We start from the raw sequence: 15,138 nt of genomic DNA on the forward strand, positions 1-15,138 counted from the left end.
CAGTAGTAGAGCACTTGCCTCATACGTGTGAGGCACTGGGTTTGATCCTCAGCACCACATAAAAATAAATAAACAAAATAAAGGTATTTTTCCACCTACAACTTAAAAAAAAAAAAAAAAGCAGCAGCAGCTAGTTAAAGGCTGGGTGCAGTGGCAAATGCCTATAATCCCAGAGGCTCAGGAGGAGGAGGCAGGAGGATTGAGACTTCAAAGCCAGCCTCGGCAAAAGCGAGATGCTAAGCAACTCAGTGAGACCCTGTCTCTAAATAAAATAAAAAACAGGGCTGGGGATGTGGCTCAGTGGTCAAATGCCCCTGAGTTCAATCCCCAGTACCTCCGCCCCCAAAAAAAAGAAAAGAAAAAAGAGGCTAGGTCAGACTAAATGAGGTAATCAGAGAGGCCTTGTAAGAACCAGACATCAGTGACCTTCCTCTTTCTGCACACACAAAGAAAGAAGGCCATGTGGTAACACAGCAAGACAGTGGCCATCTGTAAGCTAGAGGGAGAAGACGCATCAGAAACCAACACTAGTGACAACCTTGGATTTCCAGACTCCAGAACTGTGAAAAACTAAATTCGTGTTGTTTAAGCCACGGAGCCTGATGTACGTTGCTCTGGAGTCCATCTCCAGTGAAGGTCAGAATGCAAGTCAAACTAGTGAGAATGGGTAAGAAGCAGCCACATGACAGGAATAAAATGGATAGCTTTTAAAAAAGTTTTATTTCAAGAACTTTTTTTTTTTTTTTTTTGGACTGGTATTCCAAAAAAAGGTGGGTCAAAGTACAAAAAAAAAAAAAAGTCAGTTGAATAACAGTGTAGGTTTAGAAATCACAGCGGCAGAAGCAATGTACAGACAGCACAGATAAAACAGTCCAGTGTATGCAGTTCTGTTCTGTTTCTTTGCTTATTTTAAGTGTTTCTTTCCCCTCCTGTACAAAATACATCAAAGCATGCCATGAGATCAGAAAAAGAAAAGAGTCTAACAAATGGTTACGTGGACCGGACTCTGTACCAGAGGAGATAATGTTTCTTCCCCGCCCCCGCCCCCGCTTCCTCTCTCCTTGCTCTGCTTTAGGTTAGGTTATTCTGGAGACAGTTCACCTCCAAGTCGGCCTGGTCACCTTTGCCACCCTCAAGTTTGGGTGACATGGAGTTCTGGATGTTAAACGACTCCTCCTCTTTCAGGCAGGACTTCAGAACTTCCTGGATTTTGTGGGGAGCACTAGGATCATCCTGGAGGAGGGAAAAAAATTGGGAAGGGGAAAGAGACAGTGGGCAGAGCAATCAATAATTACCTTGGGTTTTCAAACGGGCTAAGGAAGCAGAGCTTCAAAACCTATATACGTATAAAGGAGAAAAGCTCTAAGTCTTGAATAAACTGAATAATAAACTGAAGTAACTGACTAGCAACTACTTTTTAGGAAAGTCATCCTTATAAGCTTATAAGCAATGGCCAGATGTAGATAAAAAGTTGATGGTAATCAAAGACCTGTAACTGGGGCTAGTCATGTCTTCTCTTGGACATAGAGTGGGGGGAAACAGCCCCCCTTAATTTGGCTCAGACACCTTTAAAGTCTCACACAAGAAGCTCTGTTCCCATCAGCGTCTTGGTCAGGGAACACAAGGGTGGTGGTGGGGACACATGGGACTGTACTCAGATGCACACTCCCCAGACATGCAGACATGTCCCCTGACTACAGGTCAAAGACCCGTGAGCCTCTTGCAGTCAGAACTGTACTGCTGAAGATGTTAACTGAAAAGATGCTTCTTCAACCCGACCCCCAGGGTCTGGCTGCCTCAGTGGCCTGCCACACTCTGCCTCAGATGTTACTTAAGTTGTGGATCCCCCACCTACTTCTGAGGTGCACCTCTGCCTTCATGCCACCCATAAGTGCCACTTGAAGCCCCAGGACAAGTTCCTGAATCTGACCTGAATTTGCCAGTGAAAGGGTTCCAGAGAGCCCAGTAGCATTCAGTCCTCCAGTTCTATAATTCTGGGCCCTCAGAGGATTTCTGCAGTAGGATTTGCCTTATTCTTTTCCTTGAGGACCCCCAGAAGGGATCACATCTAGAGTGATTCTGTGGGCCTCAAGTTTTTTGTCTGGTACCCTAAAGAGTTATTATAAAGTACACGGAACTCAGCTAATCAGAGAGGTGGATTCACGAATAGCATGAAGGGTGGAGAATATTCCATCTGACCAGCTAGTTAATACTATTCTTTTTTTTTCCCCCTTAGGACTATTCTTGTTTTAACTACTTTCAAAAATCAAGATCATGCTTAATGGCCAGGCATTCTCCATCGGGGGAACTCTAGTCCATTCCACCGGCTGCACTGGGTTAGGGTAGTGATGGGTTGGGAAAAGTCTGGCTTTTCATGGTGCTACGCACACAGAACACTGTGGGTATGAAAAGCTCTGCCACCTGCCCACTGCCACAGACTTGCTGGCTGCTTTTCAGAGGCCTAGACTGAACAAAAATTTAATAGAGTTTTAAAGACTTTGGACATGATTTATAGATAATAGGGGACACATGTTCCCCATACCAATGAGACAAGAAGAAATGGACTTCGTAGAGTCCTGAGGCAGACTTGAGGCACAGCAACTGTACACAGCACACACAGGCACCTGACATTGTCAATCACTGTTTGGAGAGAATTAAAAAAAAAAAAAAATGCAGGGGCTGGGCACAGTGGTGCATGCCTGGAATCCCAGTGACATGGAGGCTGATGCAGGAGGATTACAAGTTCAGTCTCAGCAACTTAGCAAGACCCTATCTCAAAATAAAAAATAAGTGAGGCATGGTGATATAGGCCTGTAATCCCAGCGGTTCAGGAGGCTGAGGCAGGAAGATTGTCAGTTCAAAGCCAGCCTCAGCAACAGGGAAGCATTAAGCAACTCAGTGAGACTCTGTCTCTAAATAAAACACAAAATAGGCTGGGGATGTAGCTCAGTGGCTGAATGCCCCTGAGTTTAAAAAATAAAAAATAAAATGAGTTGGGTATGTAGCTCAGTGGTAGAGTGTTCCTGGGTTCAATCCCTAGTACCAGAAAACCAAATAAAACAATAAAAAAAAAAGACCCTAACAACTGCAGGACAAAACCCCATATACACTGAGATAGAAAGATTTCTAGGCAATATAGAAATATGGTCTATGTATGTATATATTTTGGTTATTTTACTTTGTGTGTGTGTGTTAGTGCTGCAGGTTGAACCCAGGGCTTTGTGCATGCTAAGCACATGTGCTACCGCTGAGCTATACCCCCAGCCCAGCCCATGTGTATGTTTTATGGAGAGGGAAGAGGGTTGAGGTGGAACTGTATTTCTTATTGTGTGTGCTTCTGTTCTGTTTGGGGAAGATGCTAGACGTGGAAGCTTCAGAGTTGAGCCCTTAAAGATCATGGGCAGGATGGATTTTGAATCACACCAAAGCTTGGGAAAAGACAGTAAGGGTCTATGCTCATTTTTCCTCTTCTAAGGATGCAAACTACTTTCATGTTTTTCCAGAAACCTCCCCACATTCTTTCTATGTCACATGCTTTTTGGGCACATAGGGCACAGGAATTTCTCAAAATGTGAAGAAAAGTACATCAACTGACTCTTTATAGAGCTGTGATGTCACAAAGAAGGGGCCCCCATTCAAGTTGTCCCATCCAGGGCCCATGGGATTTGGAAAGATGAAAAAATTGCCTTCTGTGCCGAGATGGGAGACGCAGATCCTAAAAGTAAGAAACAGAGGTATCCAAATAAGACTCTTAGGCAAGCCAAGTGCCTTCCACAAAAAGAAGAGACGAGGGAGTGTCTGAAACATGTCTTGTTGTTGTAGCCAGAGTATTTCCTCCAGAATTGTTCTGCTTTTTATTTTTATCTTCCTGTATTGGGATCTGAATCCAGGAAGGCTCTACCATTGAGCTACATACATTCCCAGCCCCTCTTAAAAAATTTAAATTTTGAGACAGGGTCTCACTAAGTTGCTGAGGCTGGCCTCGAACTTGCAATCCTCCTGCCTCAGCCTCCTGAGCAGCTGGGATTACAGGAGTGCACCACTGTGTCCTATTTCCTGTAAAGCCTAAGGTTGCCAAACTCTGTAGCAGCAGATCCATCTGCCTTTGGTATGGCAGATGTATCTAGTCACAGGGGAGCAGGATAGATATCTGACATAAATCCTGGAAACCACAGAGGACCCTTGCTCCCAGTGTTCCATCTCAGCCATATGGGTACCCTGCAGCCCAGGGGTAATACACATTTAGGCCTGGACCCCATGTGCAAACCTCTGTCAGAGGGGGTAGGCAGCCAGTGCTTTACTATACACATGCAAAAGCAGAGTCTGGAAAGGAAAAAAAATGTAACTATGAAAAAACCGCACTTCTGGGTACCACAAAGTCCTAGGAATAAAACAAACTCCTGGAAGCTCTGTCAGGTCTCAGGAGGACCACTTTATCTGCCACATTCCCTGGATAGCACCGCCGTGAGGAGCAACAGGGCAGCTCAGCCTGGGCAGTCTGCCAGTGGATTTCAGGTGACTTCATTCACATGGTGCACCTGGAGCAGGTCCAGCTTGCTGTGCTCCCTCCAGCCTCCTGATGTCCCCTCCCCAGGATGGCTGCTCAGCCACACAAAAGACTGTGGCCCATGCTTACAGCACCTCACATGAGAGCAGTGAGCTCAGAGGAGCAGTAGAGGGCGGGAAGCCATTGACACTGAAATCAGTATGGACCCTGCCACACAAGACCCAAAACAACAGATTTTTTTCTTAATTAAAAATTTTTTTTTATACCAGGGGTGAACCCAGGGAGACCTAACCACTGAGCAACATCCCCGGCCATTTTTTATTTTGAGACAGGGTCTTGCTAAGTTGCTGAGACTGGCTTTGAACTTGCAATCCTCCTGCCTCAGCCTCCCAAGCTGCTGGGATTAGAGGCATGTGGCACCATGTTTGGCTAATTATATGGGTTTTTTGAGAGTCACTGGGGTAGGAAAATGACCCACTCAATTTACTTTATTTAGAAATAACCCCTCTAGTAAGAGAAATAGAATACTCAAAAATTTTAGGCTCCTCAATACCAAAAAGGAATTTGAGGATGAAGGGAGAGGCTGGGGAAGGCTGACCAGCAGGCCAGACTCTGGGTCCTTGCCTCTCCTTGCACAGTGCAGAGGTGGAAATTGTGATGGCCGTGGCAACAAGCAGGGTTGCATTTCACAGTGGAGTGGAATTTTTTTCTTTCCCTTTTGCTAGGAATGGAACCCAGAGCCTTGCTTGTGTGAGATGTGTTCTACCACTGAGCTTCACCCCCAGCTCCAGCACACCCATCCTAACTGGCCACACCTAAAAGACCTTGACTATGACCAAGTTTGGTCTGTAGGCTAGGTGGGGAGAGCGAGAGAGCACTCCGGCTGCACGGACAATCATCCCCTCACACTCAGTGCTTTACAGAGTGGAAAAGATGCTGATGGGGCGGGGGCTGGGGCTCAGTGGTAGCATGCTCGCCTAGCACGCATGAGGCACTGGGTTCGATCCTTAGCACCACATAAAAACAAAATAATGTGTCCGCCTAAAACTAAAGATACATAAATAAATAAATGTTAAAAAAAAAAAAGAACGAAAAGATGCTGCTGCTGGCACAAGCTGGGAGAAGGACATCAGATCCAAGAAGAGCCAAGGGGACCACTAGAGCCTGGTTCCACCCTTTCCCTGAGGGACGGCCATCATGTTGTACCAGCTGACCCCATGACCCCCTCTCAGGCAGAGTTCACTGTGGCTGCCTATCTTTTCTCTGGTCTTCAAGATTGCCAGTCTGAGCTCGGGGTGGGCAGAAATGTTCATGTAAAGATGCCCCACCTTCCACATGGCTGTTTCAGCCATGAACAGGAAGCCCTTGCACTGGCTTATGCAACTAAGTCCCCCAACAGGACCTATCTCCTTCCTGTCTTTTGTGAAGACATGGCAAAGGTGTCCATGTTCATAGTGCCAGAAACACATGGGTCAGAACCTTTCCTAGGAAACCTTGCCTGCTGTCAGGCAGGAGCAACCGCCATGGACAGGAATGCCCTGACTGGGCATATTTGCTGTCCCATGTGTATAGGATGGCAGATCTGGCAGTGGAACCAAGAGAGCAGGTGGTGGGCTGTTGTCACCAGTGGTCAATAAGTGTGGATTGAATGCACAGCACTGCAAGGGGCTGGATAAGGTGGGAGGGATTGGCCTGATGAGTGAGACTCTGACCTGCCCTCAAGGTGCCCACATTCTGATGGGTTGAGTTATGTTGTTATCCATCTTAAAGCTTTAAGACATCCTGTTTCCTTGGTTATTATTTATATCTTGAACTTGTTAATATTTTGGTGAAATCACCTGTTTTCTATCCTTGGCATCAAAGTCATCAGGAAAAAAATGATCCTCTCACTTCCTACTTAAATTAATGACTTCCTCTGTCAGGCCATTTTTCTTTTCTGTGACTAAGGCTGCATTTACTATTTTCTCTCCTTTCCCTTCTGGGGCTACAGTTGCCCCATCTACAAAAAGATGACTGTCTTGATTTGTGCTGTTCACATGTCAAGAGCTCTAGAGCCACATGTTGCTAGTGGCTGTTGCAGTAGTGGACAGTGCAAACAGAGGACTCTCCTGTCTCACTGGAAGCCCCACTGGATGGCACTGCTCTAGACTGTCAAGGTCCTGATGAGCTCTGATACCCCATTACTTCAAAGAACTTCTTCATAGTTTCCATTAAACTCCACTGTCTTAGTCATAAGAGTTTCAGTTTAGCTCCCTGACTGGTGTTATAATAATGCATTTACCTTAAAGTACAGAGCTGCATTAAGTGCAGATTTCCTGGACTTGGATATGACATGATTTGAGGGCTTCTATGGTTTCTATTTGACTTTCAAAATTCTCTGACAGTACCCAGTATTTTTTTTTCATTTTTAGTTGTAGTTGGACACAATACCTTTATTTATTATTTTTTAATATATTTTTTAGTCATAGATGGACACAATATCTTTATTTATTTATTTTTATGTGGTGCTGAGGATTGAACCCAGTGCCTCACGTGTGCAAGGCAGGGCTCTACCTCTGAGCCACAACTCCAGCCCACACAATACCTTTATTTATTTATTTGTTTGTTTATTTATTTATTTTTATGTGGTGTTGAGGATCAAACCCAGGGCCTCACACGCTAGATAAGTGCTCCACTGCTGAGTCACAACCCCAGCCAACCCAGCATTACCTTTACCTTTATTTATTTATTTATTTTTAATGTGGTGCTGAGGATCAAACCCAGTGCCTCACTCGTGTAAAGTAAGCACTCTACCTCTATGCCACAACCCCAGCCCCAGTACTCAGTATTTTAATGGCTGACCTGATCCAGGCCATAGAATAAGCTAGTATCTCTGGAAAATGGTCAACTTGGAACTTTTATTGAATTTCAATTGATATTTATGAGCTCATCCTATTAAGAATAGAATTACTCCCAGGTTTAAAGTTCCACCAGTGTTTTGTGCTCACCTTGCACTAACCAATTGTGTATAAGCCTCGCAATTGTTAGGGTCCTCAAACAGGATCAAGGATGGAAGGGGTTTTCCACCTGTCCCCAAAGGAAACCACTACTTGCTTAAATAACCATCAGAACCTATGAGACTATTAATGAAAGCAGGGTCTTTCTCCATGATGTGGAAAGTAAAATCAGACTTCTAAAGCACAGATGAAGCTAAAATTACCAGTCAACCTTGTAAAAGAGCTCTACTACATATAACCCCTGCTTGTCAAAGAGGCCAGACATTATCAAGCCCCTATTCCCACCTTCAATGCTCCACTGGGTTGCCCTAATCTGACCTCCAAAGCTGTCTGTAGACTTGGCCTGGGCTGGGGGCTGAGGCATGCATAAGGGTAGATGTGAAGAAGACAAGTTACCTGACAGATAACGTTATCATAGTGAGCCAAGGCACGGGCATGGGGGGAGGAGATACAAGGAGTGTCGCAAAATTTCCTTACATTTGGGTGAGAGCCCTCAGCAATGGTGGAGAGGGAGAAGTTATCGTTGTGGAGCTCAGATGGGGTCCGGAATTTGCTGGTAGGAAAGAAGAGAGACGGGAAAACATAAGTGAAATGATCATGGCAAAATGTAACAAAAGAAGTTAATATTTCAGCCTCATGGGTCAAATACTACATTTTGTTAAATACCAAGAGTTGGAATAAGATGCCTCATTATTTGATACACCATAAGAAAAAACTTCTGCCACTTAAACCATGATCCATATTTTGTTATCACCTTGTGTGGGTTTTTTTTTTTTTTTTTTTTGGTGTGCGTGTGTGTGGTGCTGAGGATTGAACCCGGGGCCTTGTGCACGCCAGGCAAGCACTCTACCAACTGAGCTACATCCCCAGCCCACCTTGGGTTTTTTAAACATAATTGCAGTAGCTCGTTTGGACTTTGGATACAGAACTGACAACGATATGAACAGCTATGACCATGTTTGTGCATGCCAAGCAATTACAACTACATCAAAACTACCATCTGGGTAACAATGATTGCAAGATGCCAGCGATTGTAAGATACAATCCAATTTCAGAGATGTTAATATGTGAGAAAAAAATATGCATCTTAGAATCAATCAATCGCAGTAGGATCTTCAGTGCTCTGAGCACATGAAGCATCATCAGAGCAGTAACTGGGCTCAGGAAAGAAATAAGGTATGCAAAGAAATGAGGGAGCGGCCCCTGCAAAACACAAAATCAGGAAGGCAAACATGACTCTGCTCTAGCTCTTGCTTCTCCTCTTCTCTGGAAGTTGCTCCTTTCTGCCCCCTATCCTCATCAGCAGCTGCCCAGATTTAGATGGTCCTATCCCCTCCACCTCACATACCCACCACTTTGGTGTAGGCATGAGAAGCCAAGGGTCCTGGCTTGTCTGTGTGGAGTGATCATGTGCCCAGATACACCCCCGCCTCAATGCACAGGCACAATGGAGAGGCCCTTCCGGCCCCATGGCAGTTAACTGAAATGCCGCAGGGCTGCCAGCATCTGCACATTGCATGCGTCCACCCGCACAGGAGCAACAGATGGTGTTTTGTCCTTTTTTCAGGACCCAGGGAAGTCCTTCAGTCACATTCTCTGGAGGGTGTCTCAGGTCAGAGGGATTAATGGGGTGACAGGTTGAAAGGCAATCGGGGCCAGTTTTGCATCAACTGTCTCTTGGGTTCCAAAGAAGATGAGCTTCGGTTTCCTCCTTTTGACTCCTGTGACACTTTAGAAAGGTTTTTATTTTACTTCGTGATAAGAATAATTCACTCACAGTGCATAAGGTCATATCTGAAAGTTCAAGACCTAGCATAATGGTAAATGTGTGTTGACATTCACATGCACACATAGGTGCTGCTCTGCTGAGAGCTAAGCAGCCAGCCATTCTGCATCCCCATGTGGGTGTAGCAGAGAAAGTTAACCATGGACCCCCTCCTCAGTCACAAAATTCTACTCTGGAAAGGTAAAGAGAATTTCCTTAAACACTTCTGTCTGGACCAGGGGTTGACCAGTTTTTAAAAAGCAATGCAAGCCAGGCACAGTGGCACACACCTGTAATCTCAGTGAATTGGGAAGTTGAGGCAGCTGGATTTCAAATTCAAGGTCAGCCTTGGTAACTCAGCAAGACCCTATCTCAAAATAAGAAATAAAAAAAGCTAGGGGTGTGGCTCTGTGGTAAAGTGCCCTTAGCTTCAATCCCCAGTGTGGGGGGGATTCAGGAAGGGTGAGGGGTGGGAAGCAATATATTGTAGTGCTAAAGCCTCTCTCTTCAGCATCCACTGAGGGGGAGATGGTAGTGAGTGACAGCAGATTTGAGGGGAGTGAAATCACTCCACACTAATTTGTGGGCAAAATCCTCACACTGGCTACTGGTTGTCAAAGACCAGGGAAGCAGATGCTATCTGGCAGGATGGGTAGACCAAGTACAGCAACTTGCTTGGGGGCTAGGGTTGGGACATGCTCTATGCTGGCCACCTCTTCCTTAAGCACTCTCTGTCCTGAATAAGGGTGCTGGGAATGTTGCCAGGTAGCCACAGTGTGCATGGGGGCTTCACCTCTGCTGCAATACCAGCACATTCTGTGTGAATGGATAAGCCTGGGCGACTCTTCAGCATGAACAAAACTGCTAGGGATGCAGAGCAGGTGTCAGAAACCCCCGTGACAACATCCCTGGATCAGGGGTCAGGCATCTCCCACCAAGAGGCTGGGTGGCACAGACTCACTTGGTTCTCCGCAGCTTGGTATTCTCCGTCTTGAGCAGATAGAGCTTCTTGGCAAAAAAGACGGTCATCATGAAGAGCAGGAGCAGCACAAGGGCTGCAGAGCCTACGGCCACGCACATCACCTGGAAATCAGTGATGATGGACTCGCAGCGCATTCCCTTGTGCCAGATGTAGTCCTGGGTGTTGCACCTGCAGCAGTGACAGTGACACCACGACTGATGGCAGCTGCAGCCGCAGCCAGGGTCTGGGCCTGACCCCACCACTCATCTCAATAGCCTGTTCCTAGGACCACCTGGTGTTACTCAAAGCAAGTATTCTCCCCTCTCTTTATAAGTCCTCAGTGAAATGGATCAGGCTGCTCTCTGAGGGCCATGATATAAATTAGGTAACAAAGGCACAGAGAAACTGAGTGAATGGCTCTAAGTTACATGACTGTTACGTGACTATAACTCAGTGAAGACAATCGCAGGATTCTCTCAGACCTCTGCTTGCCCTGGCTTTGGGTGAAAGACAGATGAGACACAAGATGAATAAGAGCTATCGTTACAAAGTACTAGGCCCTTCCCCAAACATGAAAAACCTATCTTGTTGTTCGCATTTCATCTAGTTCACGTGGTTAACCAGACATCGAAAATTAAGAAACTGACAGACAAGGACAGACACAAGGATGGATGTATATTCTCCTCCTACCCCTTCAGTATCAGAACTTCTGCCCCTAGACCTTTCCAATACTATGAGAACTGTCATATAAGCATAGTGAGAATCAACCTTCTGGGTGGGTTTTAGTCCTTTTGTTGAGTGACTTTCTCCTGCCCTTGGGGACATTCCCAGGCTCCAACTCTTCCAATGACATTGCTGTTTCCATGGGAACCAGGCTGCTTCAAAGAGGAAAGATGTGGAAGGATATAGAGGCAGGCAAAGGAGGGAGGACATGAACCTCAGGGTGAATGACAGACAAGAAAGGGGCCCAGAAATGGGGAAATTATGCACCAGAGAATTGGCTAGTCTACATCCAGAATAGGCTGGGAAGAAATGGCTAACAAGCAATTCTTCTTTGTTTTCCAACTGATCCTCTCCTATCATAGGGGAACTATCTGTTTGAGGTTGCCAGGGAATGCAGACCCTCTAAGTGGGGCCCTCTAACCCCGTGTTCTAGAGAAGTCCAGCCACAGCGCTCTTCGTTTCTCTGCAGTGGGTCAGGGTGACAGAGACAAAGGCACGCTGCAGTCTGCAACTAAAGGCTCAGCAGTCTCCTGTGAGTGGAATGCAAAAGCAGTTTTCAAGCTGTGGGCCAGGCTGGGTGTGCACAGCCCTAGCAGGAGTTGGGCAGGGAGGCCCCAGTGTGACCCTGGAGTGAAAGCTTAGCAAGGATTGCTGAAGAGGGCATATGGGGAAGCCGTTTTAAGGCAGACTGGTGGATCCCTGGTCAGCAGAGCCAGGTAGCTTGGTAAGGAGACAATCTTACTCCTTACTCAGGAATTCCCTGAGTTCTCCAGGGGTTTCTGGGAACTTTTTCAGATCTCCAGAGGCAGCAAGGCCTTTAAATTTCATACTCTGATGGGGAGCTCATTTTAAGGGTGAAACACCAAGTCTCTCAGAGGATAATGGATGACTTTGCAAAGATGACTTTCCACAGCTCCCAGGCTGAAATCATCATTATAGTTCCCCAAAATAAAGTTTGAAGCACAAAACCACGGGGTTTCCCCATATTTCTGGTAGCCCTTAACCAGCTGGCAAAGCCTTACCACCTCCTCCTAATTTCTAAACCACAGCACCTCCTATTGGCAATGGATGGACAACTCCAACCAGAACTTTGTGGTCACATCATGTGTGAGTGACCCTAGCGTTGTAACTATTTATGACAAAGAACTTTCACAGAAGGGAACTGAAACTCTTTGAGCATTCACCAGTGTTATTCTCCAATCATAACATTAGCCCTTAAGAAACCTGACTCTTCACATACCTCTACAAAGAACAAGAAAAAGAAGCATCGAGAATGACACTGACCAAAGAGACTCTGATAACAGAAATGTTCCTCCTAAGATCAAAGGAAACTAGCCTCAGAGGATAATGAACACTCTATTCCACTTCTAGGACCTGTAAAGAACCACCCAAATCATCCCTGACTCATGATCCTTCCAGAATAAGACAGGGAGTTCTCCAGCAGGTAAATACCTCACATTAGGGCAGTTCCCAAGAGTGAAGTGATTGGGGTAATTACTGAAGAGATGGGGGATGGTTCTTGTAGACAATGTTCTCAGGGATATTCTAAACTAAATCTTTGAAGGTATCATGAATGTGGTATCTTAGGGGAGACAAGTATCAACCAAGGGAAAGAAAAAGAGTTACTATCCAAAGTCAAAAACCGCCAGACTCTCAGTTTGATTTCACCTGTGTGAGTGGCTGCTCTTTGGGTCTGCTCATGCCCATCTATGAGACTGGGCCCTCCTGCTATTCACTGGGTTTGGACAGAGCTGTCTCAGCTGTCTTTACTCTGGAGCAGATTAATAGGCCAGCCCTCCTTGGCTATACTAATGGCCAGCACTCTCCAACAAAAACCTCGGCAAAGGGCTGTTTCCAAAATCCTTTCGGAAGTCCTTCACTTGCCTTCATAATTGAGTAGTATGGGTCAGGTAGAGAACTTTTAAAATCTTATTTCTGAGGAACCTCTCCTGGTGATGAGACCACAGGAAATACATTTTAATAAGTTATTCTGTAGAAGAAATGTGAGTGGATCTTTATTGACCTGGGAATCCTGTGAATGTACAACTCTTGGAAGTTGTGCCCCCCACACTCTCCTTTTGCTGGGTCTGCCCCACCTATACTCTTTTATAGTTCTCATTGCCTACCTACCATTCACTTACCTGCAGAAGGCCCCTATGTTCTCCACCAGGTAGCACTGGCCGCCATTGTGACAGTAACTTGGGAAGAGGTCACACACTGACCTGCAGGAGCCATTGTGCCGCACAAAGCCACTACGGCACTCAGTGCCATTTTCATTTGAGGCCAGGTCCCGGTTTGGCTCTCCTGGGCGGGGCCTGAGGGCGATGCTGCTTCCAGGGATCATCCCCAGAGTATGCTGTGGAGGAACAGCATGCCACCGACTGGTAGGCTGGCCTGTCCCAGGCCCCACACCAGGCTTATCAGTGGGCACCAAAAGGTCATTTTCATCTTCTAGGTCTCCTCCTCCCACTGCATCCTTGTCCTCGTCGTCATCTTCCTCTTCCTCTAGGTCATCATAGAAGGATGTGGTAGGGTAGAAATCAGACTCATCAAAGGGGGTGAAGTCATCATACAAGTCAAGGAGGCTCCAGGAAGGGGTCTCTCCTTCAGTATCAGGGTGGTTCTCTGAGGTTCCTGGTGACCCTGGGAAGCTCCCTATGTCTGCACCACGACCCTGACTGTCCAATCCTTCAAAGTAGTCAATGTCAATTATATCTGAGGCTGGTTGGGACTCTGGTGTGCCTTGAAGTGGGTCAGTGGGCTCTGGCCCTTGAGGTGTGCTGCTTCCTAGATTCAGCCAAACCTCCAAGGGACTCTCCTTGGGGAGTTCAGGGCCTGGGCTCTGCTTGTCAAGAGCAGTGGGGGAGGAAGGCCCATTGGCTTCAATAGCCTCAGAAGTGGCAGGGGGCACTGTCGACTGCCCAAGGGCTCCATGAGGAGCCTGGAGAGTAGCTGGAAGGGCCTGGGCATCACCACTACCGGCCTCTGCGGTCACTCCGCCTAGGCCTGGGCCGTCGACCTCTAGCCAGGCGGTGCCAGTCACTGCAGCTGATGCCTCTAGTGCCTCCTCTGGTCCGACCCCGGGGCCCACAGAGGCCAGCTCTCTGCCAGGGGCCGTCCACGAGGTCTCGCCTTCATCAGTCCCAGGCAGGCCCGCCTCCTCCCGCGTGTCATTAGCGTGCGGTTCCCACGACAGTACACTCCTCATTAGCTCCTCGGCCTCAACCGCACTTCCCGCCTCACGTGCTACGGGCAGAGAGCGAAATGCTGCTTCAGGATGGCACATGGAGCCTAAACCCAGTAGCCTGCCAAGCTCGCTACCCTAGACCAGGGTTCCCTGGGGCAACGTCTGCGTTCCCAGGGCCACACCCACCTCGAGTCCCGCCCCGAGTGCACCTCCTGAGCTAGGAAAATACACTGTCCCTATTTCACAGACCACCCATACTTGGGTGGTCCTGAAGCCTCAACCTTGAGAGAACGAGGCAGAGACAGCCACCTCCAGGACTCACCTCAAAGAATCACTCATGCCCCTCCCCACCTCCAGGCCCCACCCAGTCTCAAGGCTCCGCCCTCCCCAGACCCCGCCCCGAGGTCTTACCCAGGCCCCGCCCCCACCGCAGCACCCCCTGCCAGCCCACCCCGCGGCCTGCGATCCCGTATCTGGGTGGTCCCCACCGTCTGCCTCCTGGAGACCCCCACAGCCTCCTACGTTCCTTTCCCCACCTCAGGTCCCAGGCCAGGCGGTGCCCCGCCCCCTGCCACAGCTCACGGACTCCACCTGTACCCGAAATCAGCTGGAGGCCGGGGTGGGGCGCGAAGGGCCCTGGCCTCAGTCGGTACCTACCAGGCACGGCCCCGGTGGAGAGGACCAGCGTGGCCCCCAGAAGCAGCAGCAACAGCGGCGGCGGCCCCCGACCCGGGCCCCCGCGCCCAGCTCGGCCCATGGCGCGGCGCCCCGGCCGCTGTCGCGGTCCGCCGGCCTGGCTGCACCCTTGGCTCGCCCGGCCTCTGCGCCTCCCGCCGGTGCCGCGGCTACCTCAGCCCACGGTGGGCAGCGCGAGCAGCCGCATGCCGCCGTCCGCCGCCGTCCGGGCCGCCGCGCCCCCCGCCTCCCGCGCAGCCGCCGCGCGCCCCGCCCCCGGCCTCCCGCCGCACGCAGAGCTGACACCGCCCCCCAGCCGCCCGC

At 48.3% G+C, this 15,138-nt stretch overlaps 1 protein-coding gene across 2 annotated transcripts; it reads right to left on the minus strand.

Annotated features, from left to right (window-relative positions):
• Positions 1-759: 759 nt before the first annotated feature.
• On the minus strand, positions 760-14,896 carry Cspg5 (chondroitin sulfate proteoglycan 5). 2 transcript variants are annotated; one of them, XM_027932323.2, is made up of 5 exons: positions 14,797-14,896; positions 13,094-14,198; positions 10,230-10,418; positions 7,981-8,056; positions 760-1,233 (listed from the first exon to the last, which is right to left on the minus strand). In XM_027932323.2, the coding sequence occupies exons 1-5, from the start codon at positions 14,894-14,896 to the stop codon at positions 1,072-1,074; spliced, it is 1,632 nt and encodes a 543-aa protein (XP_027788124.1). In that variant the 3' UTR covers positions 760-1,071. The 2 variants fall into 2 exon arrangements, with proteins under 2 accessions (XP_027788124.1, XP_027788122.1); XM_027932321.3 differs by having other exon boundaries at positions 7,900-8,056.
• Between the last annotated feature and the right edge of the window lie 242 nt (positions 14,897-15,138).

This window comes from Marmota flaviventris, chromosome 1, assembly GCF_047511675.1.
Source record: "Marmota flaviventris isolate mMarFla1 chromosome 1, mMarFla1.hap1, whole genome shotgun sequence".
Classification (NCBI taxonomy): domain Eukaryota; kingdom Metazoa; phylum Chordata; class Mammalia; order Rodentia; family Sciuridae; genus Marmota; species Marmota flaviventris.